The sequence below is a fragment of the Phodopus roborovskii genome, unplaced genomic scaffold, assembly GCF_943737965.1.
Source record: "Phodopus roborovskii unplaced genomic scaffold, PHOROB, whole genome shotgun sequence".
Classification (NCBI taxonomy): Eukaryota; Metazoa; Chordata; class Mammalia; order Rodentia; family Cricetidae; genus Phodopus; species Phodopus roborovskii.
Genome location: NW_026125264.1, coordinates 4,158,201 through 4,181,181, shown reverse-complemented (window position 1 = coordinate 4,181,181; position 22,981 = coordinate 4,158,201). Strand labels below are relative to the sequence as shown.

At 45.1% G+C, this 22,981-nt stretch overlaps 1 protein-coding gene across 1 annotated transcript; it reads right to left on the bottom strand.

The window, feature by feature from the left end:
• Positions 1–20,693: 20,693 nt before the first annotated feature.
• LOC127229090 (sperm motility kinase X) lies at positions 20,694–22,741 on the bottom strand. The gene has a single exon (XM_051194101.1). The coding sequence runs from the start codon at positions 22,716–22,718 to the stop codon at positions 20,694–20,696; it is 2,025 nt and encodes a 674-aa protein (XP_051050058.1). The 5' UTR covers positions 22,719–22,741.
• Positions 22,742–22,981: the final 240 nt, after the last annotated feature.

Genomic DNA, 22,981 nt, shown 5'->3' with positions numbered 1-22,981 from the left:
CACTTCTGTCAACTTTTGTTGATCTGTGCAGATCTTGTCTGTAGAACCTGGGGTCTGAGGCCCTGAAAGAATTAGTAGACTATAGTTTGATGCTGTAGACAATCTTACTTCAGTTTCAGTGTACAAGAATGTAACAAAGAAAAGCAATGATCTAATGAAGGTTGTTTGAGTTCAGAAAAACATGTAAATAGATGCCAGTAAACACATACTAAATATTAATAGAGCAGCCCTCTCCCAGATCTTTCTCAGGGCAAATCAATTTAAACACAATTTCCTGACATGTACAATAGATGATATCTAGGAAAGCATGAAAGCAAGGCAGAGGCCATATCCAGGTTCAGGGTATACTGAGCATTCAGCATGTTCAGTGGGTTCTATAGCAATGTTTTGACATCAAATGAGAATAAATATGTCTTGTAAATTGGATGTAAATGTTTAACACAGGAGGTACAAAATCACATTCAAGAACAATCCAGGGAAGGAAATATACCTGAGGTATAAGGCCCTCTGCCTTTTTTTTTTTTCTGGAGCCTCTCTAACAGTACCCAAAGGCATTGTTCACCATGGGTCATTCCTTTGACCATGTTCCAAGAACACAATGCCACCTATGTCTTTGTGAGGAGGGATGAGGCCAGTTTCATCCTTCCAAAGGCACCTTGGCCAAGCAAGTGTCATGATGACAGTGGTAAGAGTTTTCAAGGAAGTGCTCATTAGAGCAACTGACCTTGAAGTCCTCTTCCATTTACACCCCTCTCCTTGGCAGAAATACTCAGTAGGAGCACCAACTAAAGAAGGCAGATAAAAAAAATATTAAACTGAGATCTAGGAGAGTTTATATCTATAAAGCCTTACAGTAAAAAAAAAAAATCACAGATGTCTCAAATAAACAGCACAATGATGTACCTGATGCTCATATAAAAAACAAGGACAAATCAAACCCAGAGACAGTAGATAGAAGTAATAAGGATCAGAATTGAAATGTAATGAAATGATATTCACGAGAACACAGTGGTCAATGGAACAAAGAGTTTTTTAATTAAATGATAAGAAATACACACTTGAAGCAAATATAAGAGAAAATTTTAGAGAAATTTAGAGAAGTTTCATGGACTTAGACATGGAAGAATGTGATAGGGCAGGATGTCAGTGAAGTCCAAAGATCACTAGGGAATATTGAAAATTTATACTCCACTCTCTGGAAGTTTTTAGAGATAACTTTGTAGATATGCATGACATACCAAAATTAAACCTAAAGATATGGAATACCTAAACAGAAAAGAGACAACAAGATTGAAATAATAAAATAAAAGCAAAAATCTCACAAAAAAGAAAACCAAAGCTCAGACAGAGTCATTGATGGGTTACATCAGTGCTTGGAAGAGTTCACACCAGTGGATCTCAAACTATTCAAAGTACAGGAAGGACAGGGGCTTCCAGACTCATTATGTGAGGCCAGGATTGCCCTAATAGTAAAACTGAATAAAGACACAATAATGGTCAAAAAAGAAGTTTGTGCTCTTGATGACCATATGTGGGAAAATCCTTAACAAGAGTACTTAGTATTGAGGCGCCAACTAAGCAAGCATAAAAACCCGAGTTTAAATCCCCAGTATTCAGGTTAAAAAGCCAGGTGTACTTGCTTATGTCAGTCCGACTAGTACCTGGGGGTAAAAGTTTTGTCTTCTGTTGTTTATCATCCATGTTCTAAGTGACACCAATAGCCTCACTGATTCACCATTTTGGTGGAATCGTTAGTCTGATCTGTTGTCAGTCCCCTGTCTGGTGGGTAGACATTTAATAATACCTTACCAGGCTTCCCAGGAAAAGTCATGCAACATACTTGGCACCCAAGCAGGGACATGACAGAGTATAGATGAAATTGAGAGAAGTTTACTTCATGGTCCTGGTAAGTAAGGTGTGAAGCTAAACTTGAAAAGTCTGAGGGTGGAGCACCCTTAGAAGGAATTGTGGTGTGACTTCCCTTCTCCATGTAGTAGGTGATAGTGCCTCTCTGTCAGTTGTGTGAGCCTTGTGATGGGTGGTGAGGCGTGACTGAATCTCCTGAAGATTGACTGTCCCTAAGGGGAATCCAAGTATGGAAGTCTGCTGTGTGGTATGGAGCGCATGCCTGCTGATGAGTAGAGTACACTGTGTGAGTACAGAGATGTTCTGAGAACAACGGAAGGTTTAGAGAAATGTAGTTCCTGAAAGTACCACACACTGAATAAAACTATTGACAGTCTAGGACTTGTGATTTGGCTGAGTGGGCAAAAGTGTTTATAATGAAACCTAGTAATCTTTACTTCAATCCCCTGAATCCACATAAAGGTGGAAGGAGAGAACTGACTCCATCAAGTTGTCCTCTGATTTTACATGCACAACGTGGCACATGCGCACCTCACATACCCATCACACACACACACACAGAGAGACAGAGACAGAGAGACAGAGAGATGACCTTAAGTCCAACCTGGGAATGTTGTACAGGTTTATCGCAGCATTTTAAAGACTGAAAGTGTGCCTAAAGAAACAGCAAAGAGAGCTCAGTCCACACAAGATGTACAGCTATAAAATTCTTGGGAGCATTATGTTCCATCAGGACACACATTACCTGACAAAGTTATTGGAAACAGTGTATGCAAGCCAGAGGGAAACTGGTGGATTTTCACACACTGCCTTACCTGAGTTGCCCATGTTTTCAATAATTTAATAAATAGGATGCCATGTGGTATTGTTTTTTAACTAGATCTCAAACGTTCACATTTACCAATAAATATCCGGGAGCCAGATGCTGGGGTGGAAACCTGCTAGCTCAGAGAGGCAGAACAAGCACTGGGCTGATCTTCCTCTGCTGCCATCGTCCCAATTAAAAGGCCTTTCTCCTGCACCATCTCAAACAAAACTCCTCAAACTCAATGTCTCTCCTTTCTACTTCCTGTGAGTTTCTCTATCCATCCTCCTGACTCCCTTTTACTGTCTATGGTGTTATGGTGTTTTTCCTGTCAATTGGTTGCTTGCTCTGCCTCTTGACCTATGGTGTGCATGAAGACTGGTCACTCATATACATAAGACAAATATTTTTTTAAAGAGAATTATAGTGAAGGCTTTTTGGCAAAGCCTCTTTCCATGGTGGTACAGAATCAAATCCTGCAATGGTAGTTTGCATTATTGTTTACAATAATGTGGCATGGTATCTGGAAGCCCTAGCAGCAGTATCCATTCAAGTCACTAAGCCACCTCCAAATAACTAAACCAAAGCTATGGCAGATAATGCATTAGAAAGGACATCACCCATACCTATGAATACCTGGTACATGTATGGTATGAATCAAAGCATCAATAGGAACATACAAACGAACATAAGTATCGTGTGGCTGTAGAAAGACAGGAAATGTATCCTGTGGGTCTAGTTAAGAACAGTATGTTTAGTGGTAAGTAACTCATGAGATGTGGCTTGTGTCAATCTGTCCTGACAGTTGAACTGTATTTAGAGGCCTCACATTATGGGTGGCCCAACAGGAAACTGAGAACTGGCAAGTACTGGTTCAGCCACAGTGAGAACAACAGATATGGCAGGAAAGATATAACAGAGTTCAAGAGGAATCAGAGCTCCTGGTAGTTTTCCATATATCAGCTCACAGTAGCAAGCAGATGTACTTAACAAAGTACAGGCCATTTGCTCTCAGGTGCCACTAGAGGCTGCTCATTGGGTTTGTGTAAAATCTGATCACAAAGGGAACCAACATGGAATCAAAAATAGCTAAAGCTAGGGGCATTTCTACAAAATATCATAATAATACTGTGCACTATTCAGTTATGTGAATCCTGTTCTCAGCACATGTATGCTATGATGAGGCACATGCATATGTAAGTTTGCTCAGTAAATAAGTGGTAAATAGCCCATGTATGGCCTGTGTGTGCCAGTGAGGGATGCAAATATACTCTCACCTGTATGGATACCACCACAGGTTTATTTTATGCAAGCAAGCAACAGGTAAAGCCACCATTAGTCTCTCACCCAACTTAGTATTAGGCATGCACACCCATAGAGAATTGATGGTGATAAAGGTAGTCATTTCTTAAAAATTGATATATGGAACTGGGATGAAGAATGATACCCCCACCAACTTTATGATTCTGCTGGGGTTGGGCTGACTGAAGGAAAGAATGGGTTAGTAAAACAGAAGCTAAATAGTTTAAGTACAAAAGGCATCTTTCATGGTCAAAAATTATACTTCCAGATGCCATAGAATTTTTGAATGAATTCTAGTGCTAAGTATAGGCTACCTCCTTATGAGTTGTTGGCCAGGGGGTTCCTGTGGCACTCAAATCATAAAGGACTCTGGTACTTCCAGAACTAATTGATAAGGCCCTGTTCTTGAAGACACCATATACTTTGGTTACAGGTCATGGAGAAACAAGGCTGAGACTGACCTGGAAGTTCCATCCTTACCGGTTGGCCTTCAGAGTGTTGAAAGGTGCTTTAGAGAGAAATGTCACCCAACATTTCTGTTCAGTTATAGACCCTATATGCTATGATACCAATATCTGCCTGCTGCTACAATATTGGCATGGGTACAACCACAGCTTTCTGATTAGAGTTAAGAATTGATCAACCAGAAGGAATTCATGTCTGGTTCTGTAAGCCAGAGCAGAAACCTATGGCTGGAAATTTGAAACCCCAGTAGGGAGGCAACTGTTATTGTTTTGTTAAGTGGATGTGATAAGTCTGTCAGACTGTCTTCTAAGCACTTGTGCTTCCTTACACCCATAGATAGATCACTGTTGCTGTCAGCTGCAATTGATCACAGAAGGAAACTTTCTTTTTTGGAAATGATGGTATGTGACAGAGACTCATAACCACTAAGGAAAATGCTGAGAATACTGTGGCATAGTAACTGGTTACTTAATCAGAGGCATGCATCACCCTCTCCAAGGCTCAGGGAACATTGCGGAAGAGGGGACGGGAAGATTGTAAGAGCCAGATGAAGGGGTAGAATATTGTGTACCATTTGTCTGTTTGACTTTTGTTTTTCCAAGAATTGAAATGTTCTCTCTAAGAGAGAGGTGGGAGGCTCACCAAACTCAAGAAATAAACAACTCACAAATCTGAGGAAGTTCCTGAGTCTAAAAAAGATTCACAAGACCCCTCCTCAAGGTTATGGATAGAAGAAACAACTGCTGAGGTAGAGATTCTCCTACATTTGGAACTGTTTGCAAGTCCTGGAGAGAGTTCCAGGTTTGTGAGTTATCACCTACAAAGCATGAGCATTTCAGTGTTGTATTGTAGTTGCTTATGAGTCACTCATGCTCTTGCAAGTAGCCCCATATTCTTGTAAATAAACCTAATAAACATAATGGTTTATCATGATGGACTTTGGTAGTCTTGTTATTTTGGACTGTCATTGGTTATCTACCTGAGGTGAGTAGACATTTGCTCGTGTTTCCCTATGGAAAATCATATAACACCACTTATGCCCCCATTGAACCTGTTTGTATATCTGGGCCACACCACCTGGGGGTTCCACAACTTCTGAAAAGAGTAACTCCTGTTGGAAACTTAATAGTCACACACATGAGCTTGTCCTTGACTTTTCACATCCAACCCATAACAAGGACCTTCTTCACTTAATATAATAATGATGATGATAATAAGGATAATGATTATACTTCATTTGTTATATGTACTAGCTGGGTAGTGAACATGTATGATACTACCATGGACTTTTAAAACTGTCCTTAATATTCTCTAGTAACTTTTTGGCTCTTACAATTATCATCATACCACTAAGCTATGTAGTTACCTTTTCTAAAGTTTGAGTGATAGGAAAGAAAAAGGATGGTAGCATAGTGTTTTATTAATATTAATGGGACTGAGATGGAGAGGACTTCACCATAGATTCCCAAAAAAGACCCTCTGTAAATTTCTTTTAACTTCATTTATTTAATTGTGTGTGTATGTGTGTGTGTGTGTGTATGAGAATGGTCAAAATGTATGCCCATGGGTGACAATGAAGGACAGACAGAGTGTGGGATCCCTTGGAGCTAGAGGTACAGGCCACTGAGACCACTAAACTTAGGTTCTCTGCAACTTCTGAGCCACCTAGTTTTCCCCATTATCTTTCTCATCAGAACTTCAGGGTCCCAGTGGGTTGACATATTTGAAATAATGAAGAAAGAACTGTGAGTCCGGAATCCCACAGAGAGCAAAAGTATCCTTCCCATGGAGGTGGGTGATAGGGCCATGTTTTAGTTATGGTTTCTATGGCTACAAGGAAGCACTATGACCAAAAAAGCAAGTGAGGTAGGAAAGGATTTGTTTGGCTCACACTTCTATATCACTATCACTGTTGAGGGAAGAAACTCAAACAGGTCAAGAATCTGGAGCCAAAAGCTGATACGAGGCCATGGAGGGAGGCTGTTTACTGAATTTCTTTCCATGGCTTGCCCAGCCTTCTGTCTTAAAGAACCTAGAACCACCAGCCCAGAGATAGCCCACAATGGCCTGGGCTCCCCCCCACAAAACCACTTATTAGAAAATGCCTTGAGACATTTTGTGTTGGTCTATTTATCATTCCAAAGTGATTAATTTATTTTTGACACATGGTCTGACTATGTAGTTCCAGCTAGCCTTTGTTTTACAATTCAAGACCATCTACCCAGGGGAGATACTGCCCAGAAAGGCCGGTCCTTCCCATAACATACATTAATCAAAACTGTGCCCCACAGATGTACCCACAGGCCAATCTGATGGATGCAACTCTTTATATTCCCTCTATATTACTATGTAAAGCCAGTGTGGGTCAGGTTGACATAAACTAACCCTCATACTCAGTATATGAGAATACCATTATTCCCTGACTTCTTGGCAGCTCCCACTATGGTGCAACCAGGCCAAGACCAAGACTCAAAAGGTTTCTTGGATGCTGACCTCCTGGAAGATTATTACCTAGGCTGTTGACCCTGGGGAATGCCCACAGATTTCTGTGAGGGCAGACACATACCCATAGGGTACCCTCTTGATTCTACCCATTTTAAACCCAGGCCCTACCCTCTTGCTTTTACCCAGTTCAAACCCAGGACCCAGAGGAGAGCCCACACTGCTTCACAAGGTAGAGATGGTACCCAAGAAGACATCTTGAACATTGCTCCCAAGGCAGGACTGCTGCTCAGGAGAGTGACCAAATGTTGACTTCAGACAAAGCACAGAACAACTGTTTGAACCCAGTTCATGCACAGTTAACTGGGGACCCAGCTATAATTTACTGCTATGCCAAATATCAAGTGGAGAGTTATACTACACCTCCATATCAGGTCTCCAACACACAGGCCCAAGGGCAAGCCCAGTGACCAGGGGCTGATCACAGGGCAACACCCAGATCTGAAAGCCACAACAATCACACTACTGAGGAGGTTTCCTGAACACTGCTACTAAGGCTAGTATCCAGGAGGCCACTAAAGGCAGACTACAGGGCAGACGGAACACACAGGGGCTGGGTAATTGCCATACCCAGAGCTGCTTACTATCTTAAAGGTTGAATGCATACTGGATACTGGATCTCAGGGCAGATCAAGTTCCTGATGGTCTGCGCACAATGATACCCTCCTGTGTGGGCCCAATATGCTATCCTCAGGACAGATGAAATAGCCCCCAGGACAGACCACTGACCACTTAGTAAGCTTAGCCAGGAGACCACATAAGCAATGACCTCTGAGAGGGTGGCATCCAGAGGACCCAGCACATTTTTTATTCAAGTAGGGCTGATACCCAGGGAGCAGCACACTGTTCTCCAAGGCAGGAGCAGTGCCCAGGGTTGGGACTGTAGGCAGACACCGGGACAGAGCAGCACTCAGGTAGTGGACAGAAATGACACCTTCCAGGAAGGAGTGACAGCCAGGGACCAACTACATTGTACTGCCATGTTGGGAAAAGTATTCAGGGCCTATCCCCTAACTAACCTCAGGGAAGGCACGAGCCAGGGGCTGTGCCCAAGGTAAATCAATGCTTATCAGGCACTATCACATTTATGGCTGCTTTAGGCCCAGTACCCAAGTGTCCCACACACTGCCCCACAAGACAGGTCTAGTATCCTGGGCACCAACTACATGTGATGACCTTAGATTAGACCTTGTGTGAAGGGGACCACACCAATGATGGCATATGGCAGTAGTAGTAACCAGGGAGCCCAAACTACTTCCCTTTAGGAAAGGCTCAATACCCAGGGGCCATTGTCATTTTAGGAGGAACAGAGGCCCTCTGAAGCATATAAAAGATCTGATGACAGAGGAACAGGTCTCCCACCTCTGAGACCCCTCCCATGATTCCCATGGGGAGTACTTTTCTGTTCAATTGAAGTTTGAGATTATTATTGTATCATATACTCCTCACAGAAGTAGCCCATCTATATCTGCCTGCTGCTTTGTTTTTCTGCCTAGACCTTATGTTTAGCATGTACAATTATTTGTTCATCCCATAGAATGAACTCTACAGTAACCCTAGTTGAACATCTAAGACCCCCATAAAAACTGTTCTCTCAGGAATGAAGATACTATCTCATCACTCCCAGACTGCACCTACTTAACCAGAGTGTATAGGGTGACCCCTGAGTAAAATTACCATTCCAGGCTTAGAATACTCTAGAGCATGTGCACAGCAGGGCCCCTGTCTCTTGTTCCAGAGGGAGACACTGGAAGAAAGTATCTTGGCATCAAAGAGCCATCTACTCTTTAAGGTATTGAAGGCAACAGGTGTATAAAACAAATAAAATGTCCAGAAAACATTCCAGTCACAGTGAATGTTTGTCAAGGAGTCAACATGTGTGTGACATGGGTTGGAAACCATGATGTGCCTACCCAAGACACACACATCTAGGAAAAGGAATGGGATTAGACCTAAAAATGCAACAGGAGAAAGCCTGTCACTATAGCACCCATGATCCTGAAAGGGGTAGTGAGTTACTGGCCAGCCTGGTCTTCACAACAGCAACCTGCCTCAGAGAAAGAAAGGGGGTGTCCCGCGCTACAGTCTCGCCAGCAAGAACTACGCGGCACACTCAGGATCCTTCTGCAGTAAAGCTTTAATGCATCTTGAGAGGGAGAGCATAAGCTTACAGAGCAGAGACGCCAAACATCCAAAACCCAACCCTTATATAGGTTTACAACCTTCGCCTCGGACGTGTCACCTCCTGATTGGCTGCAGCCCATCGGCCCATATGATGCCACGGGAGAGGCAGAGCCCAAGGGATGGAAAGTTACCCAGCGCCTGCGCACTAGCTTGTTTACCATTAGGTGCCTGCTGGATGCAGGCGCCATCTTGTAATGGAGAATGCAGGGACGGCTCCCTACAAGGGGGAAAGATTTCCCCATTTATGTCAACATGGGTAAAATGGGAGGGTAATATGCTGAGCAAAGGAAGCCACAAGAGGAGGAAAACATTGCATAGAGGAACATAAAGTGAGATTCTAAAGATGATAGTAAGTGATGGGAGATGTCATTCTGTAAATATGTTTCTCTTATTGGTTAAGGAATAAAGCACTATTGGCCAATAAGAAAGCAAGATAGGCAGGACTAGGAGACAAGGAGGATTCAGGAAGAGATAGGAGGAGATTCAAATGCAGGACCAAAAGAGCAGAACTCTGAACACTCTCTCTGGTAAGATAAGACCACGTGGAAATACTTAGATTGATAGAAATGGGTTAATATTTAAGACAGAGCTATCCCGTCCAACAGTTTTATATCTAATACAGTGTGTCTCTGTGTGTTATTTGGGGCTCACGTGGCAGTGGGACCAGGCTGGCAGGAAAACAACTTGTAACAAGGAAGATGTTGGTCTGGGGTGGAAATGAGCCAGTTTGTAGTAAGAAGTCAGAGATATAGTGTACATAGTGACTGTGGTGGATCACTGTGAATCACAGTGATTCTCATCACCTGGAGAAATTGTATGACATGATGTGTCATAAAATGGTGGCACTAGGGGCCTTAAATATATAATGAGATTTATTTTGAAAGGAAAATAATAAGCTTTGTATCACAGATACAGATGTTTTGTCCAAGTTCCTGTGTTACTCTGCAGGCACAGTGGGGTACCCAGCTCTCTCTGCACATCCTGGCTGGCTGGTCTTCACCCAGATACACAATGCATAAAATCAGCCATCACTCTGCTCAAAATCTGGATCCTTTGAAAATGGCTCATTCTGCAGGTATTGGTTGATGTCACTGCTATAGGTGGTATAAACATGTAGAGCCCCCAAAGTGACTGTCAGTGTTCTGTATGTTTGGCCCTCACAGCTGGCAGGCTTTGAGTCTTCTTACTGGGGAAATGGTGTCCGTGCCTAGGTGACCAAAGGGACAGTAAGACCAGCGGAGTTTCCATGCCCCATGCACACAGAATAGAGGTGGTGGATGGAGGGGACTTGAGAAGCACCTTCCTCCTCCTGCCAGGACAGAGAGTAATTGCCCTCAGTGAGGAAGTTCTCCAAGCTGCCTTGGACAGTGTTCTCCCATGACAAGAAGAAGCCAGGGTGAGGTGCTTGGTGCTCCCAGTATCAGAACACGGTTTTCTTTTCTTGTTCTTCTCAGTCCAGTCCACTTGTGAGTCTCTGGCTCCAGCTCTGCTTCTCTGTTAGTCAGCAGGAGCCTCCTCCATAAGGGAGATCAGAATGAGAAGGGGTTTGGTAAGAATTACAAAGAGTTCAGTTGTGGATCACCCAGGGACTGATCACCTGTTCCCAGTGGTCTGAACCAGGAAGCATCACCTGTTTGCCTCTCTTCCACTCAAGATGTCTGTGATCATAAATGAAGCCCTCCCCAGGCCCTTGCAGATGAGGCTTATCATTGAGCAATGTTCCTGGTGGTTTCCTGCAGTGTCCACAGCATGAGGCTTTTGAAGGCTCACATGTTGGCATCAGAAGCATCTGATCTTTCCCAGCATACAATGGAGATAACAATGCAGCAGCAGCTGCAGCGGAGGCAGAAGTGGCAAGAACCTGTGCATGCCAGGTGCCCACCTTGTGGTAAAACTGATGAGAAAAAGCCAGATAGTTTGCATTAGAGCATGGGGTCAGGAGGTGGAGGAAGCCAGTTTATCTTTAAGCACACTTGAGGGTCTTCTGCTTGGTGGGAATGTGGCAAGTCACCATGGGCCTCCCAGAGGAAAGCCCACAATGGGATCTCATGAGTTTTCCCATGAACATTTCCGTGCACTCTGCAATACTTGTTACTGGCTCCTCCTCTGGACTCCAGTGGCAAACACTTCAAACTTCACCTTGGGTCTTCTCAAAGGACACTCAGTGGGTCAGACTCACCTTGCACGTGGCTGGATGCCCTGGGGCGAAGTGGAGAACAAGGCACACACTGGCTTCACATGGCTCCCATGAAGCAGTAGAGAAGGACGATGATGTTTCAGGTGGGAGTGGAGACAGGAACAAGCTGATTTCAAGGTCCACAAGACATTTCCTGAAGGGGCAAGTCATGAAATGTGAAATTACCCTCTTTGTTTCAAATAAGCTTCTCTACAACATGCACAACCAGACACTAGAGCTGGGGTGATTTGTGAAGGCTTTGGGATCTCTCTCAGCTTCGGGATCTCTCTTGGCACAGCTGTGCAGTAGCCAGGATGCTGTTGAGGCCTGGAGCAGAGCTGTAGGGCTGAGCTGTCCCTGTCTGCTCTGTCTTCACTTCTGGACTCCAGATGGACCCTTCTGCTGCTTCGCGGTCTTCTGTTGCTTGATCTGACCCAGTCAGCAGCGTATCTGCTGGACACTCACACCAGCTCAGGTCCTCCGGGTCCTCTGCTTTCAGCACCACTGTCTCCTCAGCTCACAGGTACACCTGGAGACAGGTAGCTGGGGTGACATTCTCACTGAGCATGGAAGGTTCTCTGAAACCTGCTGGATTTGTTTTGGGTTTTGTTATTTAGTTTCCATGATGATGCCCAGCACTCCATGGATGCCCTATCACAGGTTTTTCTGATCCCTGCAGAGCAATGCAGGGGCCAGAACTCCAGGTGATCTGAGGAGGGTGGAATACCTGTCCCATTAATCTGCAGGTACAAGAACTTTTTGATGCTAGTCTCAGCCTGTGATGTGGACACAGCTTCCCACTGACACAGCCATCTGAACCTCCTACCCGGCTCTCTCCTGCACCTCTCTGCATCCTCAGCACACTGCTCCCCACTCTCTGGTATCGGCCTCCAGGGAACACAGTGCCTCCAGCAGCACTCGAAGCAGACACAAGAAATGGGCCTCTTAGGAGAAATACTCAGGACTTCTGCTTGGCTGTGCTGGCCCTGTGCTGGGATGCGCCCTCGGTCTGATTCCTCCTGAGTGCCTGCCCCATTGCTCTCTGCACCAACCCTCCTCCCGCATGCTTGCCCGGCCTTGGGCCCCTAGCTTCTGCTGTCTGTCTACATCTAGGTCAAGTTATAGGGAATCCTATTAGGAGGGAGAGCAGGATGGGATTTTCCCTCTGAGATGATAGACATAGTGTCACCAACCCGCTAAATGTGTATGCTAAGACTGTGTTCAGGGAAGTGGAACAGACTGGAAACATGTATCCTTGCTGTCCCACCTACTTCTTTTAGCCCGTGTCTCTTTCTCCACGACCCTCCCCATTGGCTGCCATGCTGAAGAATGTTGCTGCTTTGTGAACCAGTGTGGCCAAATGAAAGAGAGAGTTAAAGACTGACAACACAAACTCCATCCTCCAGGGCTGACTCCTTTGCAGAACTCTTCTTTGGGTCTCTCTTCAGACTCCTGACTCCTCCTACCCCTCCCTTTGCCTGTTTCCGTAAGCCTCTGTCCTCCTTGGACTCAGAGATTCCATTAAAGCCTTAGGACCTGACCTACCTTGGCAAGGCAGAGTGGGGCAGTCGACTCTCCACTGTTGTGTGCTCAGTTTGGGATGGTCCTGGCGGCAGGTGAGTGTCTGTTGCCACATTTCGTGCGAGTCCCAGGTGAAGCCTGCTTGTGCCACATAGTAATGATTGCTCGCTGTTTCTTGAGGCTCTGTCGGGAAAAACTGGCAAGATTATACCGTGGACCATAAACCGGACACTTCTGACAAAATTTCCCCAGATCTCCTACGGTCCCCCATCTGTCTGCCTCCTCACCCGACCTTTGATGGGGCCACTTCCTAGCGTTCCTGGAACCCCTACAACATCCCAATTCACCTTGAAGAAGAAAGTTAGATAATGGCTACAATGGCAAAAGGTTAGAATATTAAGTCCCAACCCCCCCCCCAACATGGCAGTGCCACTGGGCTCAGCTCAGCCTAGACTCTTGGCAGGGTAAACAGGATTACTGATACATTCAGCATTCCTCAGAAACATGAGATGTGGGTTTATATCTGCTAGGAAGAGCCATCAATTCCCTTATCTCCCTGCCTCACAAATGGGGCATTTGAGCCCTATTAGCACTTACCTGTAATATATCAAAGCTGCCACTCTGGCTCCTGGTCTCCTCTGGCCCATAATCCTCCCCACCACTACTTTAAACTTCCAGGCTCTTCAGGCCTGCACACCTACCTCCCTGCAGCTACCATCCCTACCTCTTTATAGGCAAGGCTTTCTCCACCATTCTGCTATCCTCTCTGCCTCCCAAGAAGTAGCCATGGAAGCTTTGGACTTCCCAAGAAAACCTTCTTTCCACCTGTGAAGTGGCCTGGTTCAGTGGTTTTACTATGGCCTCCCTTGCACTTATATGTGTGTCTGAGTGGGTGGGTGCATGTGAGCGGAGGTACCTATGGAGGTCAGAGGTGTTGGATACATGGAAATCAAATTTCACCAGTTGTGAGCAACCCTGTGTGGGTGCTGGGCTTGAGTGCCCATCCTCTGAAACAGGAGGAAGTGCTCTTACCCAATCTCTGCAACCCCGCTCACTCTAGATATTTATAACTGGGAGTAGAATGATGACTTCTGTCTTACAATCTTCTCAGCCTTCGCCTAAATCTGTGGGTAAAATGGATCAAATTCTACCAAGTACACAAATATCCAACAGTATCAATTAAATGACATTCTTAAGTTTTCTAATGCAGAGGCAACGCTGTTGCTGGATATTGACTTCCTCACATATCCCCCCAGCTCTTTAGTAGACAAATGCTGGGCAAAGTACCAATTACTCCTTAAACAAAGCTCATATCTACCAAGTGTACATTTTAGGAACCAAGAAACTGACCAGTCTCCTGTCTCAGCATCTTCATGACTCTTTACTGTTGGTTAAATAGTTACTAGATGTTTAGGAAGGGAAGAAGCAAATTTGGAGTGAATTATGGGTATCAATCTCTCACATTTTCTATTATCCATCCATCCATCCATTTATCTATATATATATATATATATATATCTATCTGTATAGTCTCACTACTTAGCCCAGACCGGTTTGCAACTCTCTTTGTAGACCCCAAATGGTGCTAGAAAAAAACTGGGCCATTTAATGTTGAATAGTGAACTTGATCTTTATCTTCCTGCATAAAAGTCAACTCCAAATGGACCAAAGACCTTAATGTAAGACCTGATGATACTATGAAACTGCAACTGGAACAGAAGGGAAAACTTGCCAAGGCAGAGACATAGGTTAAAACTTCGTGAATTGAACTGTATTTGTCCAGGAAATATGGCCAACCATTGGTAAATGAGTTGTCATAAACGCCACTAGTCTGAATAGTATCAAGACAAAATAAAATTAGCCTGTGTGTGAGTTGGGGACCCTTGCACATTTCTGGCAGAGAAAATATTGATGCAACCATCATGAGACAGTGTGGAGATTCCTCAAAATATGAGGCCATGTCTGCCCTGTGATCCAGTTCTGTGAGGCCACCAGCCTAGACCCAAGCATCGACAAAGGAGAGCATGTTAGGTTGCCAAAGAGACTTCTGTACTGCCCCGCATATCAGAGGCCTACTCATGACAGCCAAGCTATGGAGTCAACCAGCACGCAGTGAGGGATGAGTGGATACAGCCACGCACAGGATTCCTCACAAAACCAAAACCAGACTTGCCAGATGGCCAGTGCTGGCTGTGCTTCCACAGGAAGAGAAGTGAGCTGCTTTCTGAGTTTCTTCATTCAGTGATTTGGTTACAGGGGGCCAGGACTCCTGTCATCTTGGAAGCCTTTCCGAGCACAGATCACGATAGCAGAGACCCCTCAACAGGATATGAATGGCAGGGCAGGAATATAAATTGAGAGAGAACCAGATTACAGGCTACACAAAGTACACAAAGGCAGTGCCTTCTGATTAGGAGTCAGGTACTACAGACCACAGAACTATGCAGTGGGAATGCAGCTGACAAAATCATGAAGCTAATCCACCAGGATCATTTTCGGATGTAGGAGGCCCACATGCAGGGTAGTGGTAGTACTGTTTTATGAATAGTCACTGTCCTTACTGTAAATTCCCTGTGAAGCCACAGCATGCCCTTTCTACATGGTATTCACCCCCAAACTCCAGTTTATTAATCATTTACTGGGCAGAACTTCCCCTATGCATTGGTATATTGGATGACTCCCCCAGCAATGCATGGTTCTGGCAAGAAAGTAATCGCAATCAATACCCTTACTCTCTCAACCAAGTCTTTGTGTAAACCTAGAAGTCTGCACCCCCCCCCCCCACTGCAGTTATCTTCCTTGGCAGCCAGTTGGGCAATGTTAGTGTCCAGGCAACGAGACCTCAATTGAGACATTTACTGATGCCCAAGGACAAGAATTACGGCATGTCTAAAGTTGTTGAGCCATAGCTCTCAGAGAGATAGAGAACAAGAGTGTCCTGGATTCTGTCTGCTGTCCCAAGCTAACCTCACATTAACCTTAAAGCATGCCTATTCTTCACTTTCCAGTCTGCTAACAATAGGCCTGTGTCTTAAAGTTGTCACTGGGCACACTACCCTTTCTGTCTGGTTGCAGTTTTGCTCCTACTGCCTTTGGGACTTTACGCTGCCATGGCAATGGCTCTGCCTTTGTCTTTTAGTTTGGGAATATGATTCTAACCAGTGAAAAACTAACTCTAATTCTTACCTTTTGCTTCAAACCTCTGGGGACAGAGAGATTTGGGAAGAGGAGACTAGAGAGATAATGGCTGGAAGGATAAGCTGGCAGGAATATCCGAAATGTAGAAGGATAGGAATGGAGGGAAGGCCTGATGGAGATGCCATATGCCTTTGATCCCAGCACTCAGGAGGCAGAGGCAGGCAGATCTCTGTAAGTTCGAGACCAGCCTGGTCTATAAGAGCGAGTTCCAGGACAGCCTCCAAAAGCCTCAAAGAAACCCTGTTTCAAAAAACCAAAAATAAATAAAAAGTAGGAAAAACAAGTGTGTAGGAAAATGAAGAAAAAGAATAAGCATGGAGAAGTTAGAAGCAGGATAGGATTACTGAAGTAGAAACAGAACAATCAAGAGCACATGAACAGGAAAACTGTGGTGTGAGAATTGTTTGCTATAGCCCTCACACTTAGATCTTACACTTATTTGTGTCACCTCTTTTTGAACCCTGAATGAAGGCTTTTGAGTCAAGGACCTTGAAGGTTTTTGATAGTCAGGGCCCTTGTGTGCATTTCCACTCCCAATTATAAGGATCTTTTTGATGACACTGAGATATGGCAACTACAGAGAAAATTAGGAGTGTTTCCAAATGAATCTAAACCTATTCCTTTAATAATGTGTCTACCCTACATCCACACCTCTGTTAAAGAAGAATGTAATTTGGCCTTATAAGTCAGGAGGTACAAACCTGTCACCACGGTACCCAGGATTCTGAGCAGGATTATCAGGAGTTGTTGGTCAACCTAGGCTACACAGCAAGACCCTGTCTCAGAAAAATAAAGGGGAGAGGGATACTATGACTTGTGGTCATCTTGAGTCAACCTGAAGGACATTGTGCTAAGAAAAATAACCCTTAAAAGAGAGAGAAATACTGCATATGTGGAGCCTAAAACAGTCTCCATTAGTGATAATAGCAGGATGGAGAGACGTTTCTAGTATGTAGACTAGGCAGTATGTAGGAGGAAGAGGGCAGAGACCGAACACACAAAATGAAGATCAAAGTGCATCATGGAGAATTAGTGCTGCTCTCACCTTAGGGAGAAATGGTCATTCAGAAGCTAGACGTGCTGACTAATCCCAGTATCAGGATATTTATATGGCCCTAAATCAGGACACCACAGCACATGGTTCAAATATACAAAGTAGTTTATTGTAATAAAACAGTCCATGTATTCAGATTTATTTGTGCCAAATGTATTTTTCCCAGGTGCTTGTGACGTTCTTGGGAATACTTCTGCAGTAATCTTATGTCCAGCTCTCTGAGCATGTCCTCGGTGACTGTCCTTCACCTGGATATGCAATGCATAAAACCAGTCACTCAGCTTTCAACATCTAGGACTTTTTCTTAGGGGCTGCCTTCATGGTTCAGTTCTCTAGGTATTGGTTAATGCCACTCTGTAAAAGGGGACCCAATACAAAACAAACAAACAAAACAAAACAAAAACCAAAATGACTGTCAGTGTTCTGTATGCCTGTCCCTTGCAGCTGGCAGTCTGATGGGAAAGTGGTGTCCCTGCCTCGGTGATGAAGGGAACAGTAACAACAGCTGATGGACAGGACTTGAGCAGCATCTAACCCTCACATGGCTCCTGCCAGGACAGAGAGGCTTCACCCTCAGTAAGGAGTCTCCAAATTGCCTCAGTCACTGTTCCCACACAACAAGGGGTTAGTAAAAGGCCTGTGTGCTACCTGCATCAGCAGATATTTTCTCCTGCTCCTCTCAGCCCATCTACTTGTAAGTCTCTGGCTCTGGTCCAACTTGTCTGTCAATCAGAAGGAGCCTCTTTCATCTAGGAGACATGAAAACAAGGTGTTTTGGTAAAATGACCAAGTGTCCACTTGTCCATCACCCTGTAACCAATCGGGCCTTCCCCATGGCCTGAGCAAGGGAGCATCACCTTTTTGTCCCTCTTCCATGCAGTGTGTTACAGCTTGAGTGGCATCTCCTGCCCTAAGCTCTGGTGCAGGTGAAGCTGGACTCAGGCTTTGTCCCTTGATGAGTGTAGTCCCAGGAGTCTCTTTGGTAGCCCCAGCATAGGGTCATGCAGGTAGCAAGGGATCAGTCTTTCCCAGTCTGTTGCCTATGGACACAAAGCTTCCACAACAGTAATGTCCCTACAGAGTGTCAGAAAGAAAACAGCTTGGATCTTTGTATGAGCTACTGTTGAAAATAGTATCTTGGGGGTGTTACAGAGAGTGGTCTAAGAAGAGGTATGAATCTGAACCCTTAAATCATTTTAAATGTCTCTGAGTTTTTTTTTTTGTTTGTTTGTTTGTTTTTTAGGAGGTAGGAATGTGGCAGAAGACCATGAGCCACCCTAAGGAACACCCTCACTGCCAGACTGGGGTTGGGGAGGGGTATCCATTGTTTTCCCATCAACAGATTCTTATCCATGATCAGGCTTGGGACCAGCTCCATCTCTGAATTCAACTGTCAAATGCACCAGACTTCACCTTGCTTCCACTCAGAGCACAGCCGGTGGGCCTCACCTTGCACACAACTGGATGCCCTGGGGCAAAGTGCACACCATGGCATGTACTGGCTTCACATGGTTCCTGTGAAGCAGTAGAGCAGGGTGGTAAGTGTTTGGGGTGTGGGTGGGGGCAGGAACAGGCTGAGTTAGAGGAATTTCGAGGCATTTCTGTGAGGGGAAATCACATGAAGTATGAAATTATCTTGTCTGGAATGGGAGTCCTCTCCAGTACAAGCAAAATTCGCTACTGTCAACTATGTACAAGGTGCATTGGGAGAAGTGTGTGTGTGTGCGTGCGTGCGTGCGTGCGTGCGTGCGTGCGTGCGTGCGTGCGTGTGTGTGTGTGTGTGTGTGTGTGTGTGGTGTCCCTGTCTGTCCAGATACACAGTACAGAAGAATGCATTCATACGACTCAGGTTGCAAAGCAACAAGCACCAATAATAGTGCTGGGGTGAGTTGTGAAGGTGTCTGGATCTTGGTGAGGGTAGGAAGCAAGCTATCTAGTAAGCCAGGATGGTGCTGAGAACTGCACCATAACCAATGGACTCACCTGTTTCCATACATTCTACCTTCCCAAATGGGCACAAGATGGACACTCCCTGCAATCTCATTCCTTAGTTTCTGGCTCCCACCTAGTCAGCAATACTCATCTTGAACACATTCAAACTGGTCAGGCTGTTTGGTCTGGGGTCCTCCTCTGCTTCTAGTGCCACCGTCTCTTCCAATGGCTCACAGGTCCACCTGGAGACAGGTAGCTGGGCTGACATCTTACTGTGCATGGAAGGTCCTCTGACGCCTGTGTTCCTAATGGTCGCCAGCACTCCATGGAACCCTGTTTACAGGATTTCTAAGTCCCACAGAGCGCTTCACTTTGCTAGCACAACTGTAGCACCGCCAGCCATCATGAACCTACCTGGAGGGGAAAGTGGAGAGGATCATGAGCTCAGACCTGCCTCCCAGAATCCTTTCCCAGTCTCATGGTCACATGTAGCATGAATAATAAAAGTCCAGTGACAGATATGGGGGTTCAAGCTGAACATCAGAGAAGCAAAGCTGCCAAGCAGCCAGAGAGCTCTCGCGTCTACCAAGGCTGGGAGATCCTGACCTCACAGTGGCTGGAGACTAGTTACCCTGAGACTGACTGCTGAATGCCCTGCTCCTATCTTACATACCTCTCTAGTGCTGGGATTGAAGGCATGAGTCTGTTTCTTTTTTTGGACTGATTTTCTCTCTTGTAGCCCTAGATGGCTTTGAACTCAGAGATCCATCTGCCTGTCTCCTGAGTCCTGGAATTAAAGGTGTGTGCCACCACCCAGTTTCTATGGCTCTGGCTAGCTTAGCTTTTCTAATCCCCAGGCAAGCTTTATTAAATCATAAACAATACGTCACTACAGTCCTAGGTGATCTGAAAAGGGGGTGACATGCCCCTCCTCCCCAGTCTTCATCTGCAGACACAGGAATGCTTTGCCCCTAGTCTCAGCCTGTGATGTGGACACAGCTTCCCACTGACACAGCCATCTGAACCTCCTACCTGGCTCTCTTCTGCACCTCTCTGCATCCTCAGCACACTGCTCCCCACTCTCTAGTATCAGCCTTAGGGGAACACAGTGCCTCCAGCAGCACTCGAAGCAGACACAAGAAAGGGGCCTCTTAGGAGAAATACTCAGGACTTCTGCTTGGCTGTGCTGGCCCTGTGCTGGGATGCGCCCTTGGTCTGATTCCTCCTGAGTGCCCTGCCCCATTGCTCTCTGCACGAACCCTCCTCCCGCATGCTTGCCCGGCCTTGGGCCCCTAGCTTCTGCTGTCTGTCTACATCTAGGTCAAGTTTCTTAGGAAGGTGCCGCACCATGGGATTTGCTTCCTGGTGTGATAATATCCCTAACCCTTAAAAAACGGGTGTTTATGATTTGTTTATTTAAAAGCATATTATTTAGTCCAGGAAAGGCTTAGTGAGTAAAGGCACTTGACACCAAGCCTGGGGACCTTAATCCATTCCGCGGGACCTACACATGGTATAAAGACAGAACTGGCTCCTGCAAGTTAACTTCCACACACATACAGTAAATAAACATTTTTTCCATAAAGAAAAGGACTTTGTTTAAAAAAGGGGGGGGGGGCTGGGTGCAGAAGTGCATTTTGGGTAGCCTCTCCACCTACCTGTTACCAGCACTGGCCTCCAAGGCCCTTTTAGCTCACAGCCAGGATCTTATTGTTGGCTAGGCGCTCCCTATTTTCAGTTGACAGGCAGCAACATAAACGTCTCAATCTTTTTGTACTCCTGTTCTTTAGGCTTTTCCAAACTCGCTTTTTAAAGGGGGCTCTGGGTGCAGTCTGGCACCGGCCACTAAGATGTCCCCGGGATGTTTCTGGAAAGGATGAGCTGAGGTCTTTTTCTTGTACAGTGGGACCATCACCCTGGGCCTCCTTGCTGGATACTGGAGGTAAACCATCCTGTGATGTCATGTTGTTCTTTGAACCAGCTGTAGTCACTCTGTGGGGCCGTCCCCTGAGGTCCTCCTGAGGTAAGGTTTGTGGGAGAGATGAGCTGATATTTTTACCTAGTGTGTTGGTGTCCTTAAACTGGGCTTCCTCCACAGAGATGTGATGAGGTAAAGCAACACATGAGGTTATGTTGTTCTTTGAACCAGCTGTAGTCATTCTGTGGGGCCGTCCCCTGAGGTCCTCCTGAGGTAAGGTTTGTGGGAGAGATGAGCTGATATTTTCATTTGTTATGTTGGTGTACTTACACTGGGCTTCTGCCACAGAGGCGTGATGAGATAAAATATTTGGAGAGGATGCCTTGTACTTTGAATTGTTAGAGCCAGCTTTGGACACATCCAGGGATGAATCAGATTCCAGTGGTGTACACTCTGAAGACAGTTGGGTACATATTTCATCTGAGGTGTTATTGCTCTCTGTATCCCCCCAAGTGCTGCTCATGAAGTGAGCCTCCTGGACATCCTGGGGACAGGTTCTGTGAACAGGGGCCATCTTCTTGTTTGGGTAATTCATGGTGGGAGGCATGCTGTTCCTTGTTCTACACTTTTTGTCATTCTTAGAACTCTCAGGTAGAGTGGGCAAAATGAAGGTTGGAAGGGTAGGGACACTAGATCCTCTCTTTATAATCGTCACTTTTGGCATTGTGGGAGGCTCTGCAGAGTTCAAGGTTCGATCTGACTGCCTGGGCTTCAGTTTTTTTATGAAGTTGTCCCCCCAGGGTGACTGTTGCCTAAGAATCAAATAGGTAGCCATCACCTGATCAAACGTCTTCTCCTGTAAAGCTTTCTTTATCTCTCGTTGCCTGTATCCCATCACACCCATGATGACCATTACCGTGGGGTCTGGGTGGTGGCTGGCATTCTCTCTAAAGGAACTGGGAGAACCTTCATTGACATGCTTCAGCCATTGAAAGCTCAAAATGTCACCTATTCTTGGTCTTTGTCTAGGGTTTATAGTCAACAACTTAGCAATCATGTCCCAAAGCTCTGGTGACAGCTTGAATTTAACAGAGTACTTTCCTGCCAAGATCTTCTGCCTTAGTCCTTCATAGGTATGTCCCTGGAAAGGGAGGCACCCTGTTGACATAAAGTAGAGTACAACTCCCAAGCTCCAGACATCAATTGCAAGGCCATCATAGCCTTTACCTTCAAAGAGCTCTGGGGCGCAATAAGGTAAGGTCCCACAGAAAGCTGCTAGCTTTTGTCCCATGATAAGCTTGGCCCCCAGCCCGAAATCACTAAGTTTTATATTTCCTTTGCCATCCACTAAAATATTTTCAGGCTTCAGGTCCCTGTGGGCAATCCCTTTCCTGTGACAATACTGGAGGGCACATACCATCTGTTTAAACAGCCTACAGGACTCCTCCTCCGGTAGGTAGCCAAACTTCACAATCCTGCCCATTAGCTCTCCCCCTGTGGCATGTTCCATGACCATGTAAGTATTATTTGTGGTGTCAATTATATGTAAAAGCTTAATAATGTTGGGGTGATCTAGAGCTTTCATTATTTCAAGTTCTGATTTGATGAAGGTGTTCTTTTTGCCTTTTGGAAGAATTTTTACTGCTACCCTTGTCTGCGTGAGTAGATGGCTAGCCAATTTTACTTCCCCGAATCCTCCTTGGCCAAGGGTTGTTAGGATTTTATAATGTTCTGTTAAAGCCTCTTCATCAAAGGGTTTGTACTTTTTGTCTTGTGCCTCTTCCCACCTCTTCATCTTTGCTGATGTAAATGCTCGGTATAAATGCCAACTAGTGACGTAAGATAAAAATTAATTAAAAGCGGATCTAGGAGGAACATTTGTAGCTATAAATTCCTGAAGTTAAAAAGAACAAACAAAAAACATAGATGTTCCAAATAACCTAATTGTGCATGTCAAGGTCATAGGAAAACAAGAACAAGCCAAACTCAAAAGAAACAGAAGAATCGTTCACATTCAGAGCAGAAACTGATGAAATGAAAACTAAAATACAAAAACCA

Bases quoted from the DNA above. Each gene is read 5' to 3' on its own strand.
- LOC127229090 (XM_051194101.1), bottom strand. From the start codon at position 22,718: ATGAAGAGGTGGGAAGAGGCACAAGACAAAAAGTACAAACCCTTTGAT.